Source organism: Schistocerca gregaria, unplaced genomic scaffold, assembly GCF_023897955.1.
Source record: "Schistocerca gregaria isolate iqSchGreg1 unplaced genomic scaffold, iqSchGreg1.2 ptg000174l, whole genome shotgun sequence".
Classification (NCBI taxonomy): domain Eukaryota; kingdom Metazoa; phylum Arthropoda; class Insecta; order Orthoptera; family Acrididae; genus Schistocerca; species Schistocerca gregaria.
The window spans coordinates 2447854-2475829 of NW_026061726.1; the positions used below are offsets into that span (position 1 = coordinate 2447854).

General features: G+C 27.9%; 1 protein-coding gene and 4 long non-coding RNA genes across 5 annotated transcripts in view; 4 read left to right on the plus strand and 1 right to left on the minus strand.

Moving 5' to 3' along the window:
• Positions 1-27976, plus strand: part of LOC126302628 (uncharacterized) — an 82892-nt gene that overhangs the window by 19057 nt on the left and 35859 nt on the right. The gene's annotated exons all lie outside the window — the stretch shown is intronic.
• Positions 1-27976, minus strand: part of LOC126302627 (uncharacterized) — a 67263-nt gene that overhangs the window by 13813 nt on the left and 25474 nt on the right. The window lies entirely within an intron of this gene.
• The window catches only part of LOC126302630 (uncharacterized), a 42003-nt gene that overhangs the window by 4469 nt on the left and 9558 nt on the right, over positions 1-27976 (plus strand). The gene's annotated exons all lie outside the window — the stretch shown is intronic.
• LOC126302626 (uncharacterized) lies at positions 108-27584 on the plus strand. The gene is made up of 2 exons (XR_007553141.1): positions 108-643; positions 26804-27584. It is a non-coding gene; the product is annotated as an uncharacterized LOC126302626 (long non-coding RNA).
• LOC126302624 (NADH-ubiquinone oxidoreductase chain 5-like) lies at positions 8088-24453 on the plus strand. The gene is made up of 2 exons (XM_049991741.1): positions 8088-8873; positions 23667-24453. Exons 1-2 carry the CDS (start codon positions 8702-8704, stop codon positions 23843-23845), a joined length of 351 nt encoding a protein of 116 aa, XP_049847698.1. The 5' UTR covers positions 8088-8701; the 3' UTR covers positions 23846-24453.

Consider the following 27976-nt stretch of genomic DNA (forward strand, 5'->3'; position numbering starts at 1 on the left):
GATGTACTGGAAAGTGTATCTAGGAAGAGTTTCAAGATATAACTTATTAGTAAAGTGTTTCATTTACACTGAAAATTTTTCTGTGCAAATCAGGATATCTTAATTATTTATTTTATTATATTTATTTTTTGTTTATTTAATTATTTAATATAAATAATTTTATTGTATTTTTGTCTTAGTATATTTTATAGAATTGATTTTTTAAATTATAGTGTATTGGTAATGTAAGTGTTTTATGAAATATTATTTTAAATTTTTTTAAGTAGATTTTATTTATTGTACCTTTTGTATCAGGGTTTATCAAAATTTTAGTATTTATTTTACTTGTCTCGATTTGGGTTGATTTATAAATAATTTATAGTTAATGTATCATAATTATTATTAAATTATTTATAGAATTGAGATGTTAATCGTTTCCCAAGATATCTAGTTTCTTAAGAAAAAATTTAATTTTTTAAAGTTATTTGTTTTTATTTAATTTTTTAAGTAAAAATATTAACTTATTTATTCTTTAAGGGATAAGCTTTGAAGTTAATAACCTATAATTTATTTTATAGAAATATAATAGTAAGCTTTAAACCAGCTATCTTTAAGATTACGTTTTAGTTCATTATTTTTTATTTTGATTTTATAAATATTTTTGGTTTTTTATTAAGATTATTAATTTAATTTTAAAATTTTTGTAATAATGATAGAATTAGTATATATATTTTTATGAAACCATATGTTTAAAATATTTTTTGTTATATTGATTAATATTAATTTATTAACTATTTTGTCAGATTAATGTGTTGAATTTAGAATCCATTTATGTAGATTTTTTTCTACAAATAGTTTTGATACTTTATGATTTATTTATATTTATTTTGAATTTTCTTTTATTGGTTATTTGTGTTTTAATTAGTGTTGCCTTTTTAACTTTATTAGAGCGTAAGGTTTTAGGTTATATTCAGATTCGAAAGGGTCCAAATAAGGTAGATTTTGTTGGAATTCCTCAGCCATTTAGAGATGCTATTAAGTTAATTTGTAAGGAGCAGCCAATTCCTATTATATCTAATTACCTACTTTATTATTTTCCCCCGTTTTTAATTTAATGATTTCTTTAGCCGTTTGAGTAATTTTTCCTTATTTAACTTATATGTGTTCTTTTTCTTATGGATTTTTATTTTTTTTATGTTGTACTAGATTAGGTGTTTATACTGTTATAATTGCTGGTTGATCTTCTAATTCAAATTATTCATTATTAGGTTCTCTTCGTTCTGTTGCTCAAACAATTTCTTATGAAGTTAGTTCAGCTTTAATTTTATGGTCTTTAATTATTTTAATTGGTAGTTTTAATATGTTTGATTTTATAAACTATCAGCTTTCTACATCTACTACATCTACATCCGTACTCCGCAAGCCACCTGACGGTGTGTGGCGGAGGGTACCCTGAGTACCTCTATCGGTTCTCCCTTCTATTCCAGTCTCGTATTGTACGTGGAAAGAAGGATTGTCGGTATGCTTCTGTGTGGGCTCTAATCTCTCTGATTTTATCCTCATGGTCTCTTCGCGAGATATACGTAGGAGGGAGCAATATACTGCTTGACTCTTCGGTGAAGGTATGTTCTCGAAACTTCAACAAAAGCCCGTACCGAGCTACTGAGCGTCTCTCCTGCAGAGTCTTCCACTGGAGTTTATCTATCATCTCCGTAACGCTTTCGCAATTACTAAATGATCCTGTAACGAAGCGCGCTGCTCTCCGTTGGATCTTCTCTATCTCTTCTATCAACCCTACCTGGTGCGGATCCCACACTGCTGAGCAGTATTCAAGCATTGGGCGAACAAGCGTACTGTAACCTACTTCCTTTGTTGTCGGATTGCATTTCCTTAGGATTCTTCTAATGAATCTCAGTCTGGCATCTGCTTTACCGACGATCAACTTCATATGATCATTCCATTTTAAATCACTCCTAATGCGTACTCCCAGATAATTTATGCAATTAACTGCTTCCAGTTGCTAACCTGCTATTTTGTAGCTAAATGATAAGGGACCTATCTTTCTATGTATTCGCATCACATTACACTTCGCTACATTGAGATTCAATTGCCATTCCGTGCACCATGCGTCAATTCGCTGCAGATCCTCCTGCATTTCAGTACAATTTTCCATTGTTGCAACCTCTCGATACACCACAGCATCATCTGCAAAAAGCCTCAGTGAACTTCCGATGTCATCCACCAGGTCATTTATGTATATTGTGAATAGCAACGGTCCTATGACACTCCCCTGCGGCACACCTGAAATCACTCTTACTTCGGAAGACTTCTCTCCATTGAGAATGACGTGCTGCGTTCTGTTATCTAGGAACTCCTCAATCCAATCACACAATTGATCTGATAGTCCGTATGCTCTTACTTTGTTCATTAAACGACTATGGGGAACTGTGTCAAACGCCTTGCGGAAGTCAAGAAACACGGCATCTACCTGTGAACCCGTGTCTAAGGCCCTCTGAGTCTCGTGGATGAATAGCGCGAGCTGGGTTTCACACGATCGTCTTTTTCGAAACCCATGCTGATTCCTACAGAGTAGATTTCTAGTCTCCAGAAAAGACATTATACTCGAACATAATACGTGTTCCAAAATTCTACAACTGATCGACGTTAGAGATATAGGTCTATAGTTCTGCACATCTGTTCGACGTCCCTTCTTGAGAACGGGGATGACCTGTGCCCTTTTCCAATCCTTTGGAACGCTTCGCTCTTCTAGAGACCTACGGTACACCGCTGCAAGAAGGGGGGCAAGTTCCTTCGCGTATTCTGTGTAAAATCGAACTGGTATCCCAACAGGACCAGCGGCCTTTCCTCTTTTGAGCGATTTTAATTGTTTCTCTATCCCTCTGTCGTCTACTTTGATATCTACCATTTTGTCAACTGTGCGACAATCTAAAGAAGGAAGCACAGTGCAGTCTTCCTCTGTGAAACAGCTTTGGAAGAAGACATTTAGTAATTCGGCCTTCAGTCTGTCATCCTATGTTTCAGTACCATTTTGGTCACAGAGTGTCGGGACATTTTGTTTTGATCCACCTACCGCTTTGACATAGGACCAAAATTTCTTAGGATTTTCTGCCAAGTCAGTACATAGAACGTTACTTTCGAATTCATTGAAAGCCTCTCGCATAGCCCTCCTCACACTACATTTCGCTTCGCGTAATTTTTGTTTGTCTGCAAGGCTTTGGCTATGTTTATGTTTGCTGTGAAGTTCCCTTTGCTTCCGCAGCAGTTTTCTAACTCGGTTGTTGTACCACGGTGGCTCTTTTCCATCTCTTACGATCTTGCTTGGCACATACTAATCTAACGCATATTGTACCATGGTTTTGAACTTTGTCCACTGATCCTCAACACTATCTGCACTTGAGACAAAACTTTTGTGTTGAGCCGTCAGGTACTCTGTAATCTGCTTTTTGTCACTTTTGCTAAACAGAAAAATCTTCCTACCTTTTTTAATATTTCTATTTATGGCTGAAATCATCGACGCAGTAACCGCTTTATGATCGCTGATTCCCTGTTCTGCATTAACTGATTCAAATAGTTCGGGTCTGTTTGTCACCAGAAGGTCTAATATATTATCGCCACGAGTCGGTTTTCTGTTTAACTGCTCAAGGTAGTTTTCAGATAAAGCACTTAAAAATATTTCACTGGATTCTTTGTCCCTGCCACCCGTTATGAACGTTTGAGTCTCCCAGTCTATATCCGGCAAATTAAAATCTCCACCCAGAACTATAACATGGTGGGGAAATCTACTCGAAATATTTTCCAAATTATTCTTCAGGTGCTGAGCCACAACAGCTGCTGAGCCCGGGGACCTATAGAGACATCCAATTACCATGTCTGAGCCTGCTTTAACCGTGACCTTCACCCAAATCATTTCACAATTCGAATCTCCGTCAATTTCCTTTGTTGATTTATTATTATTTCTTTTCCTTTAGCTTTAGCTTGTTTTGCTTCTCGTTTAGCTGAAACTAATCGTACTCCTTTTGATTTTGCTGAAGGGGAATCTGAGTTACTTTCAGGATTTAATATTGAGTATGGTGCGGGTGGTTTTACTTTAATTTTTGTAGCTGAATATACTAGAATTGTCTTCATAAGAATATTATTGGCTTTAATTTTTTTAGGTGGTGATTTTTATTCTTTTATATTTTTTATTAAGCTTGCTATTATATCTTTTGGTTTTATTTGGGTTCGTGGAACATTACCACGGTTTTGTTATGATAAATTAATGTACTTAGCTTGAAAAAGTTTTTTACCTTTATCTTTGAATTTTTTTATTTTCTTTGTTGGTTTAAAGATTTTATTTATCTCATTTGTTTAGTGAAATTTTTTGAGAAAAGTTAATAGAAGAGTTAAACTTCTAATTTTATGTTTTCAAAACATATGCTTTTCCTAAGCTAATTAACTTTATTCCTTAATTTATTTATCTCATGCGTTTGCGACATGGACATTAATTAAGAAATATGTAAAGTAGATAATTGTTAAGATTTGACCTGTTATAATATAAGGTTCTTCAACAGGTCGTTTACCAATTCACGTTAGTAAGCATACAACAACTACTATAATTCAGAATAAAATTTGATTAATAGGGTAAAATTGAATTCCTCGGAATGGTGTTTTATTATAAAATGGTAAAATTAATAAGATTCTAATTCATAAAAATAATGCAATAACACCTCCTAATTTATTAGGGATAGATCGTAGAATTGCATATGCAAGTAGGAAATATCACTCTGGTTGAATGTGAACTGGTGTTACTAATGGGTTGGCAGGTACAAAGTTATCTGGATCTCCTAATAGGTAAGGATTGATTAAACATAGTATAATTAATAATGATGTTATTATTACAAATGTAATAGAATCCTTAAAGGTAAAGTATGGATGGAATGGAATTTTTTCAATATCTCCATTTAGTCCAAGAGGATTATTAGATCCTGTTTGGTGAAGAAAAAATAAATGAATTGCTGCTATAGCAGCAATAATAAATGGTAATACAAAATGGAATGTGAAGAATCGATTTTATGTTGCATTATCAACAGCGAATCCTCCTCATACTCATTGGACTAAATCTGTTCCTAAGTATGGGATTGCTGATAATAAATTAGTAATTACTGTTGCACCTCAAAAAGATATTTGGCCTCAGGGTAAGACATATCCTATAAATGCAGTTGCTATAACTAAAAATAAAATCACTGTACCAATTATTCAGGTATGTATATATATATAAGATCCGTAGTAAATTCCCCGTCCTACATCAAGTAAATACAAATAAAAAATATAGATGCTCCATTTGCATGTAAGGTTCGGATAATTCAACCATTATTTACGTCTCGGCAGATGTGTACTACACTACTGAATGCTATTTCAATATTTGATGTATAATGTATAGCTAAAAATAGTCCAGTTACGATTTGAATTACCAAACATAACCCTAATAGGGATCCAAAATTTAATCAAAATGAAATATTTGTTGGGGCAGGTAAGTCAATTAAAGAGTTATTAATAATTTTAATTAAAGGATGTCTTAATCGTAAGGGTTTATTCATTAGTAATTATCTTATTTTACGAATAGGTCCCTGATTAATATTAGTGATTTTAACAACTGCTAGTAGTGCTAAAAATAAATAAATTATTATTATTATTGTAATAATGAATGTTGGTCTGTTATATAATTTTTCTAAAGATATTGTTATTTCTTGATAATTGATTGAATTATCAATATTTATAGTTTCGGTGTTTTTGAAAAAGTCTATAAATATAGATATATCTAGAATAATTAATATTGAAATGATAAATACTCACATTATTAATGTAATAATTATAGTAATTGATTTAGGCTGAAATATTTCGTTTGATGCAATTCTTGTAATGTAAATAAATAATACTAGTATACCACCAAGAAATGTTAAAAATAAAATATATGATAATCAATATCTTTCTATTATTGTTCCTGTTATTAATCCAACTAGGAACGTTTGAAGGATAATAAAAAGCATTATTGATATTGGGTGTCTTAATTTAATAAAATTAATATTTATTACATTTGATAATGATATAATTATTATTTTGATCATTTTAGGGGTTAGTTTATTTAAAATATCGGTTTTGGGGACCGATGATGGAAGCTTCTCCACCTCTGAAGTTTTAAAAGTGGGGGCTGGACTTATTTCCGGTTTACAAGACCGGCGTTTTTTTTAAACTATTAAAACTAATGTTTATATTCTCTATTTTTACTTCTTTATTGGTTTATTTTGCTGGTGTTTATGTTTTTTCTTCTAAACGTAAACATTTATTAATGGTTCTTTTGAGATTAGAATATATTGTTCTTTCTTTATTTATATTAGTTATTGTTTTTCTTATTGAGTTTGATTATGATTATTTTTTTCCTGTTATTTTTTTAGTTTTTTCTGTTTGTGAGGGTGCTTTAGGTCTTTCTATTTTAGTTAAAATAATTCGTTCTCATGGTAATGATTTTTTGTAACTCTTTTGGTTTATCTTTATGTTAAAGTATTTATTTATAACTATTTTTTGATCCCTCTTTGTTTATTAAATAATTGTTGATGGTTGGTTCATTCTTTAATGTTTCTGTCGAGTTTTGTGTTTATAATTTGTGTTTATTCATATGCTGATTTGAATATAATTAGATATATTATTTTGGTATTGATTATTTTTCTTTTAGTTTAATTTTGCTTAGATTTTGGATTTGTTCTTTAATAATCACTGCTTGAGGTTCAGTTTATTTAAGTTCATATCATTCTAATTTTTTTGTTTTTTGGTTTTCATTTTAATAATTATGCTTTACTGTTCATTTGCTAGATTAAGTCTTCTTTCTTTTTATATTTTTTTTGAGGCTAGATTAGTTCCTACTTTACTTTTAATTTTGGGTTGGGGTTATCAACCTGAGCGTTTGCAGGCTGGTGTTTATTTAATTTTTTATACTTTGGTTGCTAGATTACCTTTATTATTAGTTTTATTTAAGGTTTATGATTTTTCTAATACTTTATATTTTCCTTTATTAGTTGATTTTGGTTCTTATTATTTTATGTATTTATAATTTTGGCTTTTTTAGTTAAGATACCTATGTTTTTGGTTCATTTATGACTTCCTAAGGCTCATGTAGAGGCCCCTATTTCAGGTAGAATGATTCTTGCTGGTGTTTTATTAAAGTTAGGTGGTTATGGTATTTTTCGTGTTATAAAGGTTATTTCTTATTTGGGTTCAAAGTTTAATTATTTTTGATTATCTTTGGGTTTATCTGGGGGTGTTATTGTAAGATTTATTTGTTTTCGTCAGGTTGATAAAGTCTTTAATTGCATATTCTTCTGTTGCTCATATAAGAATGGTTATTGGTGGATTGATGACTATGAATTGATGAGGTTGTGTAGGTTCTCTTTCTCTAATGGTTGGTCATGGTTTATGTTCTTCTGGTTTATTTTGTTTATCTAATATTATTTATGAACGTTTAGGTAGACGAAGATTATTAATTAACAAGGGTATAATTAATTTGATGACAAGAATGTCTTTATGATGATTTCTTTTAAGATCATCAAATATGGCTGCTCCTCCATCTTTAAATTTGGTAGGGGAAATTAGATTATTAAATAGAATTATATCTTGATCTTCTTTTAGATTCTTTGCTTTGATTTTTTTATCTTTTTTTAGAGCTGTTTATACTTTGTATATATATTCTTATTCTCAGCATGGAAATTATTATTCTGGTGTTTATACTTGTTCTCTTGGTTATTTTCGTGAATATCATCTTTTACTTTTACATTGATTGCCTTTAAATATTCTCTGTTTAAAGGGTGAATATTTCTTTGTTTAGTTTGCTTAAGTATTTTAATTAAAAATATTGTTTTGTGGAATCAATGATATGAAGTTTTTCATCTTAGGCCGTGAATTTATTTTCTATTTGTTCTTTGAGTTTTTTTTCTTTGTTTTTTTTTCGAGAACTATAATTTTTATTTTAGGTATTTATTATTTAATAATTGATTATAGAGTTTTTGTTGAGTGAGAGCTTTTCAATTTAAATGGTTCTATAGTTGTTATAACTTTAATTTTGGATTGAATATCTCTTATTTTTATATCTTTTGTTATATATATTTCTTCTTTGGTTATTTATTATAGAGAGGATTATATATCTGGTGAAAAGAATATAAATCGTTTTATTATTATTGTTTTAATATTTATTCTTTCTATAGGTTTTTTAATTATTAGTCCTAATTTAATTAGAATTTTATTAGGTTGAGATGGTTTAGGTTTAGTTTCTTATTGTTTAGTTATTTATTATCAAAATGTAAAATCTTATAGTGCTGGTATATTAACTGCACTTTCTAATCGTATTGGTGATGTTGCTATTTTAATTTCTATTGCAAGAATGTTAAATTTTGGTGGTTGAAATTATATTTATTATTATGATTTTATTTCTAATTCTTTTGAAATAAAGCTCTTTACTATATTAATTGTTTTAGCAGCTATAACTAAGAGAGCTCAGATTCCTTTCTCTTCATGACTTCCTGCTGCTATAGCAGCTCCTACTCCTGTTTCTGCTTTAGTTCATTCTTCTACTCTTGTTACTGCTGGTGTTTATTTATTAATTCGTTTTAGACCAATATTAGATACTTATAATTGTGGTTGATTTTTACTTTTAATTGGTTGTATAACTATATTTATGGCTGGATTGGGCGCTAATTTTGAATTTGATTTGAAGAAGATTATTGCTCTTCCTACTTTAAGACAACTTGGTTTAATAATAAGAATTTTGGCTATGGGTTATCCAAAGCTTGCATTTTTTCATTTATTGGCTCATGCTTTATTTAAGGCATTATTATTTATATGTGCAGGTTCAATAATTCATAAATTGAAGGATTCTCAGGATATTCGTTTTATAGGATCAATTGTTAATTTCATACCTTTAACTTCAGTTTGTTTTAATGTTTCTAGTTTATCTTTGTGTGGAATACCTTTTTTAGCGGGATTTTATTCAAAGGATTTAATTCTTGAGATGGTTTGTTTAAGATGAATTAATTGTTTAATTTTTTTTCTTTATTTTTTTTCTACTGGTTTAACTGCTTCTTATTCTTTTCGTTTGTTTTATTATTCAATATCTGGTGATAATAATTTTTATTCTAGATTTTCTTTTGATGATAAGGGTTATTATATTTCATTTGGAATAATTGGTCTATTGTTTGTTGCTGTTTTTGGTGGTAGTCTTTTATCTTGATTAATTTTTCCTATTCCTCATGTGATTGCTTTACCTTATTATTTAAAGTTTTTAACTATTATAGTTGTTATTTCAGGTGCTTATTTAGGTTATCTTATTTCTAATTTTGATTTTTCTCATAATTAATTTTCTTTAAGTATACTTTCTTTTGTCAGATTTGCTGGTTCTATATGATTTATACCTTTTCTTTCAACTAAGTTTATTAGATACTGCGATTAGGAAGAATCGTAGTGAGAATGGTATTCGTGCTGATCTTTTTGGATCAAACCCACATTCAAATGGTCATCTTTTTTCTCGATCATTAATTAATTTTTTTGATAGTGTTGTTGCCAGGATTATAACAATTATTGGAATAATAAATCTAATGAAAACTCTTGTGGATAGAATTAGAATTGTTTTTCTTGATTTATATCAAGCTTTCTGATTGGAAGTCAAATGTACTATTTATACTAGAAAAACAATTATCTACCTCATCAATAAATAGAGATATATAAGAATAATCATACTACGTCTACGAAGTGTCAGTATCATGCTGCTGCTTCAAATCCAAAGTGGTGTCTTGGTGAGAATTGATTTATTGAGTGTCGAAGTAGACATGTTGGTAAAAAGATTGTTCCAATAATTACGTGTAAACCATGGAATCCTGTTGCAACAAAGAATGTTGACCCATAAACTGCATCTGCAATGGTAAAAGGTGCTTCTCAATATTCATATGCTTGGAGTATTGTAAAGTATAGTCCTAATAACACTGTGAAGAATAATCCTTGTAGTGCTTGAGTATGATTAGATTCCATTAAACTATGATGTGCTCATGTTACTGTTACTCCTGATGCTAAAAGAGTAGCTGTATTAAGTAATGGAATTTGTATAGGGTTAAAGGGTTGAATTCCTATTGGAGGTCATAGTATTCCTAGTTCAATTGTTGGTGCTAATCTTCTTCTAAAGAATGCTCAAAAAAAAGAAACGAAAAATAATACCTCTGATGCAATAAATAAAATTATTCCTCATCGTAATCCAATTGATACAAATCCTGTATGTAATCCTTGATATGTTCCTTCTCGTACTACATCTCGTCATCATTGAATTATGGTTAGTAGGGTAATTCCAAATACAATTATAAATAAGTTAATATTAAATAGGTGGAATCATTTTGCTAGTCGTGATACTAGGACTATTGCTCCAATTGCTCCTGTTAATGGTCAAGGTCTATAGTCTACTAGTTGGAATGGGTGGTTTGAGTTAGTTGTTAACATAGGTTTAATATACTTCTCTAGAATATAGAGTTCTTAGAATTGAGAAAACATAGGCTTGAATTATTGCTACTGCTGATTCTAGAATTAATAGAAGTATTTGTCCAATAATTAGTAATGAGATTAAGTTTATTGCTATAGATGGTCCTGTGTTTCCTAATAAGGTTAATAATAAGTGTCCTGCAATTATATTTGCTGCTAACCGTACTGCTAATGTACCTGGTCGATTAACATTACTAATTGTTTCAATTAGTACTATAAATGATATTAATGCGGGCGGTGTAAATTGTGGTACAAGGTGTGTAAATATATGATTAGTATGGTTAATTCATCCAAATAATATAAATCTTAGTCATATAGGTAGGGCAATTGCAAATGTTAATGCTAAATGTCTTGTTCTAGTAAAAATATAAGGTAATAATCCTATGAAATTGTTAAATAATATTATAATAAGAATTGAGATGAAAATGAATGTGGTTCCATTAAATGATTTTGGTCCAAGTAGTGTTTTAAATTCATTATGTAAGGTTAAATTTAGTTTATTTCAGATAATGTTAATTCGTGATGGTGTAAGTCAAAATAGTGATGGGATTAATAATAGTCCTAGAAATGTTCTAGTTCAATTTAATGATAAATTAAAGATGTTAGTTGATGGATCAAATGTTGAGAATAGATTTGTTATCATTTTCAATTTAAGTTTTTTATTTCAATTGTTCCTTTTTCTGCTCTTTTAATAAGGTTAGGTTTAAATGAGAAGAAGTTTATTTGATTAAACAAGATTAATGTAGCTGAAAATATAATGAATAGTGAGAATCATATAAGAGGGGATATTTGAGGAATTTGGATATAATTTCCCCATCAGAAGTAGTCGTTAATTTACTATTATTTGGTTTAAGAGACCATTACTTACTTTCAGTCATCTGATGAATTTCAAGGTGTACTAATTTTTTAGTTACTTTAGATTGACACTCTAATGTTATTTATTTTAACTAACTCCTTAAATTATCTTAGATAATCACTTAATAAATAAATTTACTGAAGTTCTTTTAATTACAATTGGTATAAATCTGTGGTTTGCTCCACAGATTTCTGAGCATTGTCCAAAGAATAATCCAGGTCGATTTATTGTGAATGTTCCTTGATTTAACCGACCTGGCGTTGTATCAATTTTAACCCCTAATGCAGGAACTGCTCATGAGTGTAGAACATCTCATGCTCTTGTTAATACTCGTACTTCTGTATTTATTGGTAGGATTGTTCGGTTATCTACATCTAGCAGTCGAAATCCATCATTTTCTAGGTCTTGTTCTGGTGTTATATAAGTGTCAAATTCTACGTCTATGAAGTCTGAATATTCATATCTTCTATATCATTGTCGTCCAATGGTTTTAATTGTGATTATTGCATCTACTGAATCATCAAGTAAATATAATAGTCGTAATGATGGAAGGGCAATAAAAATTAATGTAATTGCTGGTAAAGCTGTTCAGATTGTTTCAATTAAATGTCCATGAAGTATATTACGGTTAGTATAGGCAATAAATAATATATAACTTAAGGCATAACCTACAATTACTGTAATTAATAATAATACGACCATAGTATGATCATGAAAGAATGATAATTGTTCCATTAATGGTGAAGCTCCATCTTGAAGAGATAAATTTGATCATGTTGCCATTAATAAATATTTTCTAATAAAAGGTCAAACCTTTATTTGTAGAGCTTAAATCTACTGCACTAATCTGCCATATTAGAATCTAGAGATTAATAGTAATTCTGAGTAACTATGGTCTGCAGGAGGGTTACTTTGTAGTCATTCTGTTGATCTTCTTATGTTAGCTCCAAATATAATTGCTCGGTTTGTAACCATTCTTTCTCATATAATTACAATGAATATAATGATTCCTACAATAGAAATTGTAGACCCAATTCTTGATACTATGTTTCATGATGTATATGTGTCTGGGTAGTCTGAGTATCGTCGAGGTATTCCTGCTAATCCTAGGAAGTGTTGAGGAAAGAATGTTAAGTTACTCCAATGAATATAATTGTAAATTGGATTTTTAATCATGTATTATTTATAGTTAATCCTGTAAATAGTGGATATCATTGAATGACACCTCCTATAATTGCAAATACTGCTCCTATAGATAATACATAATGAAAGTGGGCTACTACATAATATGTATCATGTAATACAATATCAAGTGATGAATTTGCTAATACTAATCCTGTTAATCCACCAATTGTAAATAGGAAAATAAATCCTAGAGCTCATAATAATGGTGGATTGAACTTGAATTTAGTTCCATATAATGTAGCTAATCATCTAAATACCTTAATTCCTGTAGGTACAGCAATAATTATTGTTGCTGATGTAAAATATGCTCGTGTGTCAACATCCATTCCTACTGTAAATATATGATGTGCTCATACAATAAATCCTATTAGTCCAATTGATAGTATAGCATAAATTATACCTAATGTTCCAAATGATTCAATTTTTCCTCTTTCTTGACATACAATACGTGAAATAATTCCGAACCCCGGTAGAATTAAAATATAAACTTCTGGGTGTCCAAAGAATCAAAATAGATGTTGATATAGAATTGGGTCACCCCCTCCTGCAGGGTCAAAGAATGATGTATTTAAATTTCGATCTGTTAATAATATAGTAATAGCTCCTGCTAAAACTGGAAGTGAAAGAAGGAGAAGTAATGCTGTAATAGCTACTGATCATACAAATAAAGGTGTTTGATCTAAAGTTATACTTTCGGATCGTATATTAATTGCTGTTGTAATGAAATTTACTGCACCAAGAATAGATGATACACCTGCTAAATGTAGTGAAAAAATAGCTAGATCTACAGATGCACCCACGTGTGCAATAGCTCCTGCTAGAGGAGGGTAAACTGTTCATCCTGTACCAGCACCATTATCTACTATAGAAGATGTAAGAAGAAGGGTTAGTGAAGGTGGTAGTAATAAAAAACTTATATTATTTATTCGTGGAAATGCTATATCTGGTGCACCAATTATTAGTGGAACAAGTCAATTACCAAATCCACCAATTATAATAGGTATTACTATAAAGAAAATTATTACGAATGCGTGAGCTGCAATAATAACATTATAAACCTGGTCATCCCCAATTAGAGATCCGGGTTGACCAAGTTCAGCACGAATAAGTATTCTTATTGATGTTCCTACTATTCCTGCTCATGCTCCAAATAGAAAATATAAAGTACCAATGTCCTTATGGATTGTTGAGAATAATCATTTTTGCGGTAAGGTGGTAGACTGTAAATCTACTTATGAGATGTTTTCTCTCTTATCATATTTAGGTCTTATATTCAATTATGATTCTAGACTGCAATTCTAGAGGTGTAAAATTTTACTAAGGCCTAAAAGATTATTCTTTTAATTATAACTTTGAAGGTTATTAGTTTGATTAACTTAAGTCCTTAGTATAATGAAATTAAGGTTGATGTTGAAATCAATCCTATTGTTGAAATTATTACTGTTATAGGAAGAATGATTCTTGATTTTTGGGACTTTATCTTTATAGATCACGAATTTTCTGTGTATGATATAATTAGAGCTGAGAATCTAATACGTATATAGTAGTAGAGTGTAATTGTAGTTAATACAACTATAATAGTTATAATAGTTATTATATTGTTTTCTATTAACGATTGTATTACAATTCATTTTGGTAAGAATCCAAGGAATGGTGGTAGTCCACCTAAAGATAATAAAGATAAGAATATTATGAATTTAATTTCGGTTTTTATATTTCTGGCTGAATAAATTTGATTTATGAAAAATAAATTTATTTGCTTAAATAATAAAACTATAATTAATCTTAATAGTGAGTAAATAATGAAGTATACTTCTCAGATGTTTTCTCTGACTGTCAATGATCTAATTATTCAACCTAGATGTCTGATTGATGAATATGCTAAAAGTTGTCGTAAGGATGTTTGATTTAAACCTCCTATTGCCCCAATAATAATTCTTAAGATAATAATTGTTCAAATAAAAGTTCTTAATTGAATACAATAGGATAAGACCATTATTGGGGCGATTTTTTGTCATGTTATTAATGTTAAACAATTATTTCATCTTGATGCTCCTATAACTTCTGGAAACCAGAAATGGAAAGGTGCAGCTCCAATCTTTAATAATAGTCTAGATCTAATTATTATTGATGGGATAAATTCTGTTTCCCATCCAATGGGATATTTTATTTGAATCATTAAAACTGAAAATAATAATATTGTCGATGCTATTGCTTGGACAATAAAATAGTTAATTGATGATTCGTTTATTATGATATTTTTATTTCTTTTTAGGAGCGGAATAAATGAAAGTAAGTTGATCTCAAGTCCTATTCAAACCCCAAATCAGGAATTTGATGAAATAGACAGGATCGTTCCTATCATTAATGTTGATAGGAAGAAAAGTTTTGTAGAGTTGTTGCTCATTAAAAAGGAGAGGATTGATACCTCTATAAATGGTGTATGAACCCATTAGCTTGTATAGCTTACCTTTTTACATTAAGGTGTATGATGCACGTTAGTTTTTGATACTAAAGGAGGTAGTTTAATTCTATCTTATGTAATTTTAATTAAGGTAATTTTATTTACTTTATTTACCCTATCAAGGTAACCCTTTAATCAGGCACTTCATTTATTTAATATATAAATCGTAAGTTTTTTTTTGAAATTCTTTTATGTATTATTCTGTTTAATTAGAATTAATTTATCCTGCTCCTTTTATTTTATATATATATATATATATATAATAAATAATTTATATTAATATATTACATTTAATTAAAATTAAAAGATTATAAGTTCATCTTATTATTATTAATTGATTATTATAATACATTCATTTACCTAGGATAATAGCTACTTATGTTTTTAGCTTAAAATAGGTTATTATAATATAATATATATAATAATATGTAATTTAATACTTAATATTATTATAATTGGATATAATAAATAAAATTATTAATTTTAAATATAAACTATAATAATAAAATAAATAATTATATTAATTATAATAATATAATTAACATAAATTATTTATAATTAGATTATTTAACAAATATATATAAAAGTTAACTTAATATAAAAAAAAAGAATTCATATTAATAACATATTATATTAAATTACATAATTGTATAAAATATATTTATTATATTATTTAATCTTTCTTTATTTATTAGTGAAAAGAAAGATTAAATAAGAAAGAATATAATACATTTATTGCTATACATGTTCCGTATTAATCTTTAATTATATATAATAGAGAAGTTGTTGTGGTCATACAGGGGAGCGTTTCTTTTTTTTGTTAATGTTTGTGGTTTTTTTCTTTTTTTTTCTTTAAATATTTGAATCTTTTATTTTTTCCTGATTTAATAAATTTAAAAATTTCTTATTTTTTATTTTTAAAAGTTTTATTCTTGCTTGTTTATTCACTTTTTTTTTGTATTATATGTAAGTTTTGTTACACTAAATGTTCTTTTTGCAGTAATTTGATTTAATTATCAAGTGATTTTGGATTTAGCAATTGATTTAGTATCGGCATAATTCGTGCCAGCAGCCGCGGTTATACGATTGATACAAGTGAATATTATTGGTTAAAACAGTTGTTTATACTATTAGGGTTGAAATATAAATTTGTAAGGTGAAATGTTAAAATTTATTTGTGGCCCTTTTTATGAATCTGTGAAATTTAAATAATAAACTATTATTAGATACCCTATTATTTTAAATGTTAATTATATTTACCAGGGTACTATTAGTTAAGGTCTTTAAACCCAAAGAATTTGGCGGTATCTCATTCCATTCAGAGGAACCTACCCCATGATTGATAATACACGATTTACTCTACTTAATTTATTTGTTTGTATATCTCCGTTATCAGAGAATCTTTTTAGAGTTATAATTCTGAAGATTTATAATTATAAAATATTTCAGGTCAAGGTGCAGCTTATAGTTAAGAGGAGGTGGGTTACAATAGATTTTTGTTTATAACGGATTTGATAGTGAAATACTGATAATGAAGGTGGATTTGTTAGTAATTTAATTTATTTAATTTAACTGATATTGGCTCTGAGATGTGTACAAATCGCCCGTCGCTCTCATTATTTATTATTCTATTCTATTTTAAAGTAGCTTCAATTTAGATGAGATAAGTCGTAACATAGTAGATGTACTGGAAAGTGTATCTAGGAAGAGTTTCAAGATATAACTTATTAGTAAAGTGTTTAATTTACACTGAAAATTTTTCTGTGCAAATCAGGATATCTTGATTATTTATTTTATTATATTTATTTTTTGTTTATTTAATTATGTAATATAAATTATTTTATTGTATTTTTGTCTTAGTATATTTTATAGAATTGATTTTTTAAATTATAGTGTATTGGTAATGTAAGTGTTTTATGAAATATTATTTTAAATTTTTTTAGGTAGATTTTATTTATTGTACCTTTTGTATCAGGGTTTATCAAAATGTTAGTATTTATTTTACTTGTCTCGATTTGGGTTGATTTATAAATAATTTATAGTTAATGTATCATAATTATTAGTAATTATTTATTGAAATGAAATGTTAATCGTTTCCCAAGATATCTAGTTTCTTAAGAAAAAATTTAATTATTTAATTTTTTAAGTAAAAATATTAACTTATTTATTCTTTAAGGGATAAGTTTTGAAGTTAATAACCTATAATTTATTTTATAGAAATATAATAGTAAGCTTCAAACCAGCTATCTTTAAGATTACGTTTTAGTTCATTATTTTTTATTTTGATTTTATAAATATTTTAGGTTTTTTATTAAGATTATTAATTTAATTTTAAAATTTTTGTAATAATGATAGAATTAGTATATTTATTTGTATGAAATTTTTATACTTTGTGAACTTATTATAAGGAACTAGGCAAAATTGATTTCCGCCTGTTTATCAAAAACATGTCCTCTTGTTTATACTTTGAGGTCTGGCCTGCTTACTGAGCGTATATTTAAAGAGCAGCGGTATTTTGACCGTGCAAAGGTAGCATAATCATTAGTCTCTTAATTAGTGGCTGGAATGAATGGCTTGACGAGAAATCAGCTGTCTCTTAATAAATTTTTGAATTTAACTTTTGAGTCAAAAGGCTTAAATTCTTCTTTAGGACGAGAAGACCCTATAGAGCTTGACATTTTACTTTTATATAGTTTTTTGTTTGTCTTTCTATATTTAATGATGATGTTTTGTTGGGGTGACATGAAGAATAGATAAACTCTTCATTATTATATCATTTACTTATGTTTGTTATTTTGATCCATAATTTATGATCATAAGATTAAGTTACCTTAGGGATAACAGCGTAATTGTTTTTGAGAGCTCATATCGACAAAGCAGATTGCGACCTCGATGTTGGATTAAGAAAAATTTTGGGTGCAGGAGCCCAATGATTAGGTCTGTTCGACCTTAAAATTCTTACATGATCTGAGTTCAGACTGGCGTGAGCCAGGTCGGTTTCTATCCTAAGATTATTAACCCATATTAGTACGAAAGGACCATATGGTTAAAATATTTTTTGTTATATTGATTAATATTAATTTATTTACTATTTTGACAGATTAATGTGTTGAATTTAGAATTCATTTATGTAGATTTTTTTCTACAAATAGTATTGATACTTTATGATTTATTTATATTTATTTTTAATTTTCTTTTATTGGTTATTTGTGTTTTAATTAGTGTTCCTTTTTTAAGGTTTTAGGTTATATTCAGATTCGAAAGGGTCCAAATAAGGTAGGTTTTGTTGGAATTCCTCAGCCATTTAGAGATGCTATTAAGTTAATTTGTAAGGAGCAGCCAAATCCTATTATATCTAATTACCTACTTTATTATTTTTCCCCTGATTTTAATTTAATGATTTCTTTAGCCATTTGAGTAATTTTTCCTTATTTAACTTATATGTGTTCTTTTTCTTATGGATTTTTATTTTTTTTATGTTGTACTAGATTAGGTGTTTATACTGTTATAATTGCTGGTTGATCTTCTAATTCAAATAATTCATTATTAGGTTCTCTTCGTTCTGTTGCTCAAACAATTTCTTATGAAGTTAGTTTAGCTTTAATTTTATTGTCTTTAATTATTTTAATTGGTAGTTTTAATATGTTTGATTTTATAAACTATCAGCTTTATTGTTGATTTATTATTATTTCTTTTCCTTTAGCTTTAGCTTGTTTTGCTTCTTGTTTAGCTGAAACTAATCGTACTCCTTTTGATTTTGCTGAAGGGGAATCTGAGTTAGTTTCAGGATTTAATATTGAGTATGGTGTGGGTGGTTTTACTTTAATTTTTTTAGCTGAATATACTAGAATTGTCTTCATAAGAATATTATTGGCTTTAATTTTTTTAGGTGGTGATTTTTATTCTTTTATATTTTTTATTAAGCTTGCTATTATATCTTTTGGTTTTATTTGGGTTCGTGGAACATTACCACGGTTTCGTTATGATAAATTAATGTACCTAGCTTGAAAAAGTTTTTTACCTTTATCTTTGAATTTTTTTATTTTCTTCGTTGGTTTAAAGATTTTATTTATCTCATTTGTTTAGTGAAATTTTTTGAGAAAAGTTAATAGAAGACTTAAACTTCTAATTTTATGTTTTCAAAACATATGCTTTTCCTAAGCTAATTAACTTTATTCCTTAATTAATTTATCTCATGCGTTTGCGACATGTACATTAATTAAGAAAAATGTAAAGTAGATAATTGTTAAGATTTGACCTGTTATAATATAAGGTTCTTCAACAGGTCGTTTACCAATTCACGTTAGTAAGCATACAACAACTACTATAATTCAGAATTAAATTTGATTAATAGGGTAAAATTGAATGCCTCGGAATGGTGTTTTATTATAAAATGGTAAAATTATTAAGATTCTAATTGATAAAAATAATGCAATAACACCTCCTAATTTATTAGGGATAGATCTTAGAATTGCATATGCAAATAGGAAATATCACTCTGGTTGAATGTGAACTGGTGTTACTAATGGGTTGGCAGGTACAAAGTTATCTGGATCTCCTAATAGGTAAGGATTGATTAAACATAGTATAATTAATAATGATGTTATTATTACAAATGTAATAGAATCCTTAAAGGTAAAGTATGGATGGAATGGAATTTTTTCAATATCTCCATTTAGTCCAAGAGGATTATTAGATCCTGTTAGGTGAAGAAAAAATAAATGAATTGCTGCTATAGCAGCAATAATAAATGGTAATACAAAATGGAATGTGAAGAATCGATTTAATGTTGCATTATCAACAGCAAATCCTCCTCATACTCATTGGACTAAATCTGTTCCTAAGTATGGGATTGCTGATAATAAATTAGTAATTACTGTTGCACCTCAAAAAGATATTTGGCCTCAGGGTAAGACATATCCTATAAATGCAGTTGCTATAACTAAAAATAAAATCACTGTACCAATTATTCAGGTATGTATATATATATAAGATCCGTAGTAAATTCCCCGTCCTACATGTAAGTAAATACAAATAAAAAATATAGATGCTCCATTTGCATGTAAGGTTCGGATAATTCAACCATTATTTACGTCTCGGCAGATGTGTACTACACTACTGAATGCTATTTCAATATTTGATGTATAATGTATAGCTAAAAATAGTCCAGTTACGATTTGAATTACCAAACATAACCCTAATAGGGATCCAAAATTTAATCAAAATGAAATATTTGTTGGGGCAGGTAAGTCAATTAAAGAGTTATTAATAATTTTAATTAAAGGATGTCTTAATCGTAAGGGTTTATTCATTAGTAATTATCTTATTTTACGAATAGGTCCCTGATTAATATTAGTGATTTTAACAACTGCTAGTAGTGCTAAAAATAAATAAATATTTATTATTATTGTAATAATGAATGTTGGTCTGTTATATAATTTTTCTAAAGATATTGTTATTTCTTGATAATTGATTGAATTATCAATATTTATAGTGTCGGTGTTTTTGAAAAAGTCTATAAATATAGATATATCTAGAATAATTAATATTGATATGATAAATACTCACATTATTAATGTAATAATTATAGTAATTGATTTAGGCTGAAATATTTCGTTTGATGCAATTCTTGTAATGTAAATAAATAATACTAGTATACCACCAAGAAATGTTAAAAATAAAATATATGATAATCAATATCTTTCTATTATTGTTCCTGTTATTAATCCAACTAGGAAGGTTTGAAGGATAATAAAAAGCATTATTGATATTGGGTGTCTTAATTTAATAAAATTAATATTTATTACATTTGATAATGATATAATTATTATTTTGATCATTTCAGGGGTTAGTTTATTTAAAATATCGGTTTTGGGGACCGATGATGGAAGCTTTTCCACCTCTGAAGTTTTAAAAGTGGGGGCTGGACTTATTTCCGGTTTACAAGACCGGCGTTTTTTTTAAACTATTAAAACTAATGTTTATATTCTCTATTTTTACTTCTTTATTGATTTATTTTGCTGGTGTTTATGTTTTTTCATCTAAACGTAAACATTTATTAATGGTTCTTTTGAGATTAGAATATTGTTGTTCTTTCTCTATTTATATTAGTTATTGTTTTTCTTATTGAGTTTGATTATGATTATTTTTTTACTGTTATTTTTTTAGTTTTTTTCTGTTTGTGAGGGTTCTTTAGGTCTTTCTATTTTAGTTTCAATAATTCGTTCTCATGGTAATGATTTTTTTAATTCTTTTGGTTTATCTTTATGTTAAAGTATTTATTTATAACTATTTTTTGATCCCTCTTTGTTTATTAAATAATTGTTGATGGTTGGTTCATTCTTTAATGTTTCTGTCGAGTTTTGTGTTTATAATTTGTGTTTATTCATATGCTGATTTGAATATAATTAGATATTATTTTGGTATTGATTATTTTTCTTTTAGTTTAATTTTGCTTAGTTTTTGGATTTGTTCTTTAATAATCACTGCTAGAGGTTCAGTTTATTTCAGTTCATATCATTCTAATTTTTTTGTTTTTATGGTTTTGATTTTAATAATTATGCTTTACTGTTCATTTGCTAGATTATGTCTTCTTTCTTTTTATATTTTTTTTGAGGCTAGATTAGTTCCTACTTTACTTTTAATTTTGGGTTGGGGTTATCAACCTGAGCGTTTGCAGGCTGGTGTTTATTTAATTTTTTATACTTTGGTTGCTAGATTACCTTTATTATTAGTTTTATTTAAGGTTTATGATTTTTCTAATACTTTATATTTTCCTTTATTAGTTGATTTTGGTTCTTATTATTTTATGTTTTATGTATTTATAATTTTGGCTTTTTTAGTTAAGATACCTATGTTTTTGGTTCATTTATGACTGCCTAAGGCTCATGTAGAGGCCCCTATTTCAGGTAGAATGATTCTTGCTGGTGTTTTATTAAAGTTAGGTGGTTATGGTATTTTTCGTGTTATAAAGGTTATTTCTTATTTGGGTTTAAAGTTTAATTATTTTTTATTATCTTTGGGTTTATCTGGGGGTGTTATTGTAAGATTTATTTGTTTTCGTCAGGTTGATTTAAAGTCTTTAATTGCATATTCTTCTGTTGCTCATATAAGAATGGTTATTGGTGGATTGATGACTATGAATTGATGAGGTTGTGTAGGTTCTCTTTCTCTAATGGTTGGTCATGGTTTATGTTCTTCTGGTTTATTTTGTTTATCTAATATTATTTATGAACGTTTAGGTAGACGAAGATTATTAATTAACAAGGGTATAATTAATTTGATGCCAAGAATGTCTTTATGATGATTTCTTTTAAGATCATCAAATATGGCTGCTCCTCCATCTTTAAATTTGGTAGGTGAAATTAGATTATTAAATAGAATTATATCTTGATCTTCTTTTAGATTCTTTGCTTTGATTTTTTTACCTTTTTTCAGAGCTGTTGATACTTTGTATATATATTCTTATTCTCAGCATGGAAATTATTATTCTGGTGTTTATACTTGTTCTCTTGGTTATTTTCGTGAATATCATCTTTTACTTTTACATTGATTGCCGTTAAATATTCTCTGTTTAAAGGGTGAATATTTCTTTGTTTAATTTGCTTAAGTATTTTAATTAAAAATATTGTTTTGTGGAATCAATGATATGAAGTTTTTCATCTTAGGCCGTGAATTTATTTTCTATTTGTTCTTTGAGTTTTTTTTCTTTGTTTTTTTCGAGAACTATAATTTTTATTTTAGGTATTTATTATTTAATAATTGATTATAAAGTTTTTGTTGAGTGAGAGCTTTTCAATTTAAATGGTTCTATAGTTGTTATAACTTTAATTTTGGATTGAATATCTCTTATTTTTATATCTTTTGTTATATATATTTCTTCTTTGGTTATTTATTAAAGAGAGGATTATATATCTGGTGAAAAGAATATAAATCGTTTTATTATTATTGTTTTGATATTTATTCTTTCTATAGGTTTTTTAATTATTAGTCCTAATTTAATTAGAATTTTATTAGGTTGAGATGGTTTAGGTTTAGTTTCTTATTGTTTAGTTATTTATTATCAAAATGTAAAATCTTATAGTGCTGGTATATTAACTGCACTTTCTAATCGTATTGGTGATGTTGCTATTTTAATTTCTATTGCATGAATGTTAAATTTTGGTGGTTGAAATTATATTTATTATTATGATTTTATTTCTAATTCTTTTGAAATAAAGCTCATTACTATATTAATTGTTTTAGCAGCTATAACTAAGAGAGCTCAGATTCCTTTCTCTTCATGACTTCCTGCTGCTATAGCAGCTCCTACTCCTGTTTCTGCTTTAGTTCATCCTTCTACTCTTGTTACTGCTGGTGTTTATTTATTAATTCGTTTTAGACCAATATTAGATACTTATAATTGTGGTTGATTTTTACTTTTAATTGGTTGTATAACTATATTTATGGCTGGATTGGGCGCTAATTTTGAATTTCATTTGAAGAAGATTATTGCTCTTTCTACTTTAAGACAACTTGGTTTAATAATAAGAATTTTGGCTATGGGTTATCCAAAGCTTGCATTTTTTCATTTATTGGCTCATGCTTTATTTAAGGCATTATTATTGATATGTGCAGGTTCAATAATTCATAATTTGAAGGATTCTCAGGATATTCGTTTTATAGGATCAATTGTTAATTTCATACCTTTAACTTCAGTTTGTTTTAATGTTTCTAGTTTATCTTTGTGTGGAATACCTTTTTCAGCGGGATTTTATTCAAAGGATTTAATTCTTGAGATGGTTTGTTTAAGATGAATTAATTGTTTAATTTTTTTTCTTTATTTTTTTTCTACTGGTTTAACTGCTTCTTATTCTTTTCGTTTGTTTTATTATTCAATATCTGGTGATAATAATTTTTATTCTAGATTTTCTTTTGATGATAAGGGTTATTATATTTCATTTGGAATAATTGGTCTATTGTTTGTTGCTGTTTTTGGTGGTAGTCTTTTATCTTGATTAATTTTTCCTATTCCTCATGTGATTGCTTTACCTTATTATTTAAAGTTTTTAACTATTACAGTTGTTATTTTAGGTGCTTATTTAGGTTATCTTATTTCTAATTTTGATTTTTCTCATAATTTATTTTCTTTAAGTATACGTTCTTTTGTCAGATTTGCTGGTTCTATATGATTTATACCTTTTCTTTCAACTAAGTTTATTAGATATATTCCTTTAAAAATAGGTTATTATTCATCTAAGTCATTTGATTATGGTTGGGGTGAATTACTTGGTGGTCAAGGTTTATATAGATTATTTATTTATTTAATTGGTTATATTCAAGGTTGATATGATTCTAATTTCAAGATTTATCTTTTAACTTTTATTTTTTGAATATTTATTTTGGTAATATTATTTTTCGTTTACTTAAATAGCTTATAATTAGAGCATGACACTGAAGATGTTAAGGAAGTATTTTTACTTTTAGGTATTTTTACAGTGAAAATGTAATGTTTTATTTAAACTATATAAATTTTAGAAATGTTAACGGAGTTTAACCGCTAATATAAAAAGTTAGCAGCTTTCATATTGGCTTTACATTTCCTTAATTGGAACTATTATAGTTCAATTATATTATTAACAGTAATACGCCTCTTTTTGGCTTCAATTAATAAGAATAAGGGTAGTATATACCAATCTTCCAGGTCGAAACTGACTCCAATATTTCGCTTCTTATTCTATTTAAGGTTGATTGATAATATCAATACTTTTTGAATGTAACCCAAATGTTATGTTTAACTACAACCCTTTATTCTGCTCATTGTAATGCTCCTTGATTTCATTCATGGTATAGTCCACCTAGTAGAACTAGAATAAAAAATATTGTTGATACTGTTCAGATTATAATGTCTGATGTTTTAAAAATAATTACTATTGGTAGAATTAGTGCAATTTCTACATCAAAAATTAAAAAGATTACTGCGATTAGGAAGAATCGTAGTGAGAATGGTATTCGTGCTGATCTTTTTGGATCAAACCCACATTCAAATGGTGATCTTTTTTCTCGATCATTAATTAATTTTTTTGATAGTGTTGTTGCCAGGATTATAACAATTATTGGAATAATAAATCTAATGAAAACTCTTGTGGATAGAATTAGAATTGTTTTTCTTGATTTATATCAAGCTTTCTGATTGGAAGTCAAATGTACTATTTATACTAGAAAAACAATTATCTACCTCATCAATAAATAGAGATATATAAGAATAATCATACTACGTCTACGAAGTGTCAGTATCATGCTGCTGCTTCAAATCCAAAGTGGTGTCTTGGTGAGAATTGATTTATTGAGTGTCGAAGTAGACATGTTGATAAAAAGATTGTTCCAATAATTACGTGTAAACCATGGAATCCTGTTGCAACAAAGAATGTTGACCCATAAACTGCATCTGCAATGGTAAAAGGTGCTTCTCAATATTCATATGCTTGGAGTATTGTAAAGTATAGTCCTAATAACACTGTGAAGAATAATCCTTGTAGTGCTTGAGTATGATTAGATTCCATTAAACTATGATGTGCTCATGTTACTGTTACTCCTGATGCTAAAAGAGTAGCTGTATTAAGTAATGGAATTTGTATAGGGTTAAAGGGTTGAATTCCTATTGGAGGTCAAAGTATTCCTAGTTCAATTGTTGGTGCTAATCTTCTTCTAAAGAATGCTCAAAAAAAGAAACGAAAAATAATACCTCTGATGCAATAAATAAAATTATTCCTCATCGTAATCCAATTGATACAAATCCTGTATGTAATCCTTGATATGTTCCTTCTCGTACTACATCTCGTCATCATTGAATTATGGTTAGTAGGGTAATTCCAAATACAATTATAAATAAGTTAATATTAAAGAGGTGGAATCATTTTGTTAGTCCTGATACTAGGACTATTGCTCCAATTGCTCCTGTTAATGGTCAAGGTCTATAGTCTACTAAGTGGAATGGGTGGTTTATAATTATAAAATATTTCAGGTCAAGGTGCAGCTTATAGTTAAGAGGAGGTGGGTTACAATAGATTTTTGTTTATAACGGATTTGATAGTGAAATACTGTTAATGAAGGTGGATTTGATAGTAATTTAATTTTTTTAATTTAACTGATATTGGCTCTGAGATGTGTACACATGGCCCGTCGCTCTCATTATTGATTATTCTATTCTATTTTAAAGTAGCTTCAATTTAGATGAGATAAGTCGTAACATAGTAGATGTACTGGTAAGTGTATCTAGGAAGAGTTTCAAGATATAACTTATTAGTAAAGTGTTTCATTTACACTGAAAATTTTTCTGTGCAAATCAGGATATCTTGATTATTTATTTTATTATATTTATTTTTTGTTTATTTAATTATTTAATATATATAATTTTATTGTATTTTTGTCTTAGTATATTTTATAGAATTGATTTTTTAAATTATATAGTATTGGTAATAGTAATTTATAGTTAATGTATCATAATTATTATTAAATTATTTATAGAAATGAGATGTTAATCGTTTCCCAAGATATCTAGTTTCTTAAGAAAAAATTTAATTTTTTAAAGTTATTTGTTTTTATTTAATTTTTTTAAGTAAAAATATTAACTTATTTATTCTTTAAGGGATAAGCTTTGAAGTTAATAACCTATAATTTATTTTATAGAAATATAACAGTAAGCTTTAAACCAGCTATCTTTAAGATTATGTTTTAGTTCATTATTTTTTATTTTGATTTTATAAATAATTTAGTTTTTTTATTAAGATTATTAATTTAATTTTAAAATTTTTGTAATAATGATACAATTAGTATATTTATTTGTATGAAATTTTTACCTTGTGAACTTATTATAAGGAACTAGGCAAAATTGATTTCCGCCTGTTTATTAAAAACATGTCCTCTTGTTTATACTTTGAGGTCTGGCCTGCTCACTGAGCGTATTTTTAAAGAGCCGCGGTATTTTGACCGTGCAAAGGTAGCATAATCATTAGTCTCTTAATTAGTGGCTGGAATGAATGGCTTGACGAGAAATCAACTGTCTCTTAATAAATTTTTGAATTTAACTTTTGAGTCAAAAGGCTTAAATTCTTCTTTAGGACGAGAAGACTCTATATAGCTTGACATTTTACTTTTATATAGTTTTTTGTTTGTCTTTCAATATTTAATGATGATGTTTTGTTGGGGTGACATGAAGAATAGATAAACTCTTCATTATTATATCATTTATTTATGTTTGTTATTTTGATCCATAATTTATGATCATAAGATTAAGTTACCTTAGGGATAACAGCGTAACTGTTTTTGAGAGCTCATATCGACAAAGCAGATTGCGACCTCGATGTTGGATTAAGAAAAATTTTGGGTGCAGGAGCCCAATGATTAGGTCTGTTCGACCTTTAAATTCTTACATGATCTGAGTTCAGACCGGCGTGAGCCAGGTCGGTTTCTATCCTAAGATTATTAATCCATATTAGTACGAAAGGACCATATGGTTAAAATATTTTTTGTTATATTGATTAATATTAATTTATTTACTATTTTGACAGATAAATGTGTTGAATTTAGAATTCATTTATGTAAATTTTTTTCTACAAATAGTATTGATACTTTATGATTTATTTATATTTATTTTGAACTTTCTTTTATTGGTTATTTGTGTTTTAATTAGTGTTGCCTTTTTAACTTTATTAGAGCGTAAGGTTTTAGGTTATATTCAGATTCGAAAGGGTCCAAATAAGGTAGATTTTGTTGGAATTCCTCAGCCATTTAGAGATGCTATTAAGTTAATTTGTAAGGAGCAGCCAATTCCTATTATATCTAATTACCTACTTTATTATTTTTCCCCTGTTTTTAATTTAATGATTTCTTTAGCCGTTTGAGTAATTTTTCCTTATTTAACTTATATATGTTCTTTTTCTTATGGA

Excerpts from the sequence above, each read along its gene's own strand:
- LOC126302624 (XM_049991741.1), top strand. The coding sequence starts at position 8,702 with ATGGCTGGATTGGGCGCTAATTTTGAATTTGATTTGAAGAAGATTATT. Across the intron at positions 8,874-23,666 it reads ATTATTATTTATATGTGCAG|GTTCAATAATTCATAATTTG; the intron begins GTTCAATAATTC and ends TGATATGTGCAG.